General features: G+C 37.8%; 1 protein-coding gene across 1 annotated transcript; it reads left to right on the top strand.

The window, feature by feature from the left end:
• The first annotated feature begins 953 nt into the window (after positions 1 to 953).
• LOC143611826 (uncharacterized) lies at positions 954 to 1397 on the top strand. Its single transcript, XM_077085964.1, has one exon. It carries the CDS (start codon positions 954 to 956, stop codon positions 1395 to 1397), a length of 444 nt encoding a protein of 147 aa, XP_076942079.1.
• The last annotated feature ends 863 nt before the right edge of the window (positions 1398 to 2260 follow it).

The following is a 2260-nucleotide window of genomic DNA, read 5'->3' as shown; positions in this document are numbered from 1 at the left end:
CAAAGTAGAATAAAACAAGAGACAAGTATTGAATCATCAAGTTGGATGAACTGCTATTCCAACCATAGTTTGTGGCATTTTGGATCACCGCCACCATGTCACCAAATTATAGCAAGACCAAGTCAAGGACCGATTCATTTCTTTGAGGTTCCTGGTTTCCTACCACATCAAGGTCCTATACCAATTGTATCTGAGCAAGCAAATGAGATACAGGAGGAAGCCCGTTTAGTTGAGGAGTTCTACACTACAAACATCCCTGACGAGGAAATGCAGGCTATGTAGCAAATCCTCACTTGTACCCAAGGGAAACAGCTTATCTTTTTCCTTTGGCATCCGCACCAGTAGGGTATCCTAACCAACCTAACTCGGTGATGGATGAATTAAGGAACGAAAGAATTCAGAAGAAAAAGATAGGTAATAAGATCATCAAGAAGTGTGACAAGATGGAGAATTTGGTTAAGAAATGTTCTAAGGACTAGAATTATATTAATGTTTTTGTTAAAGCATGTTTTTATTCCGTCCCTATGTAATATATTGTGAAAGGAATAAAATACTGTGTGTATTAAATTGGTGCATTTCATTGAATTACAGAATGTCTGAACAAAGAAATGAAACTCAAAGGAGTCAAGCTGATAAAGCCAAAACTCATGAAAACAATACTAATCAATACCAGAAGAATACATTGGGGGTATACGTGAGATGATTAATGAAGCGGTTACACCATTAATCAAATATGTTGTTACTTCGTTAATAAAAATGGTTCAAGACCACACCGCAAATTCAAAAAGCGTGCCAAGTCAAATTCAAAATCAATAAAACAACCAAGTCATAGTGTATCCATTCATTCTAAAAGAAAAGAAACAACAAAGGATGAACAAGAAAAGAAAGAAGAGGACTACGAGAGCTCCACCGCTAATCATGAACCGAGCCAAACAAAGAAGAGAAAGATTAACATGAGTTGTGCATTTAAAGATTTTCAAGTGTACAAACCAAAGGAATTCTATGGAGATAAAGGTGCAATAGCTACACTACGATGGCTCGAGGAGATGGAGTCTATCATTATTATCAGCAAATGTACTAAAGAGGAAAGCATCCAGTATTCATCCCAGATGTTCAAGGGAGAAGCACTGGAATGGTGGACTACTTTGATAGAGGTGAAAGGCAGGAAGAATCTGTATAATCTTGAATGGAAGACTTTTAAAGAATTGATCAAACAAAGATTTGTTCATGTTCATGAGATTGATCAAATTCAGACTAAGCTTTGGAACCACAAGGTTATAGGTACCAATCTCAAGGAGTATAATACCAAGTTCTTTGAGTACTGCAGGCTTGTTCCACATTTGGTTACTCCCGAGTATAACAAAGTGACCAGATATATTTATGGATTGCCAAAGTAAATCCGTGATCATGTGAGATCACACATGCCTACAACGACCGAGTCTGCTATTGAGCTTGCTGGTTATTTGACGCAGAGTATGATCAGGAGTCGTGAGGAGGAAAAGAAGATTGTAGTTGAGAAGAAGAGAGAGAATGACGGTAAGAAAAGATTTGAGAAAGGAAGAGAGGGGTCGGCTGTATTTAACCAACCGTTTTGTCAAAATTGTGGTAAAAGACATGATGGGAGATGTTTAAAGCCTACTCCCAAGGTTGATGTTCGCAAGTTTGATCCGTATTCAACTTGAAATTTTGGTAAACGACCGGGTCATAAAGAGGAGGATTGTAGAAAGAAACTGATTGTCTGTTTTAACTGTGGAAAGAAGGGACACTTCAGTGCTGAGTGCACAAAGAAGAAGCCGGTAGCTGGAGGCGCCAGTGGAAGTGGTGCCAGGAATGATGGCAAGAAAGGGAACGCCCACGCGTTTATGCTGAACACTCAAAAGGCAGGTGAATTGCCAGATGTGATTACTGGTACGTTTTCTATTAATAATGTTTATGCTAGAGTCCTATTTGATTCTGGAGCCAATCAAAGCTTTATAGATTATAAGTTCTGTAACTTATTGAATAAACCTCTAGCTAAACTAAATAACCATTATAAAGTAGAAACGGCCAATGGAAATTTAATTCGAATATCAGAAATATTAAATAGTTATATTTCCCTAGCCGGATATGAGTTTCCAGTACAGTTGTTACCTATGGAGTTAGCTAGATTTGATGTTATACCAGGAATGGATTGGTTAGCTACCAACCAAACTCGAATATTATGTAATGAAAAAGCCATTGAAATACTGACTACAAATCGGAAGATTATTCGTATAGCTGG

The sequence above is a fragment of the Bidens hawaiensis genome, unplaced genomic scaffold, assembly GCF_021521415.1.
Source record: "Bidens hawaiensis isolate Kalapana, Puna unplaced genomic scaffold, B.hawaiensis_p1.1 tig00032408_1, whole genome shotgun sequence".
In the NCBI taxonomy this organism is placed as follows: domain Eukaryota; kingdom Viridiplantae; phylum Streptophyta; class Magnoliopsida; order Asterales; family Asteraceae; genus Bidens; species Bidens hawaiensis.
This window is presented reverse-complemented; position numbering and strand designations above follow the sequence as displayed.

Excerpts from the sequence above, each read along its gene's own strand:
- LOC143611826 (XM_077085964.1), top strand. The coding sequence starts at position 954 with ATGAGTTGTGCATTTAAAGATTTTCAAGTGTACAAACCAAAGGAATTC.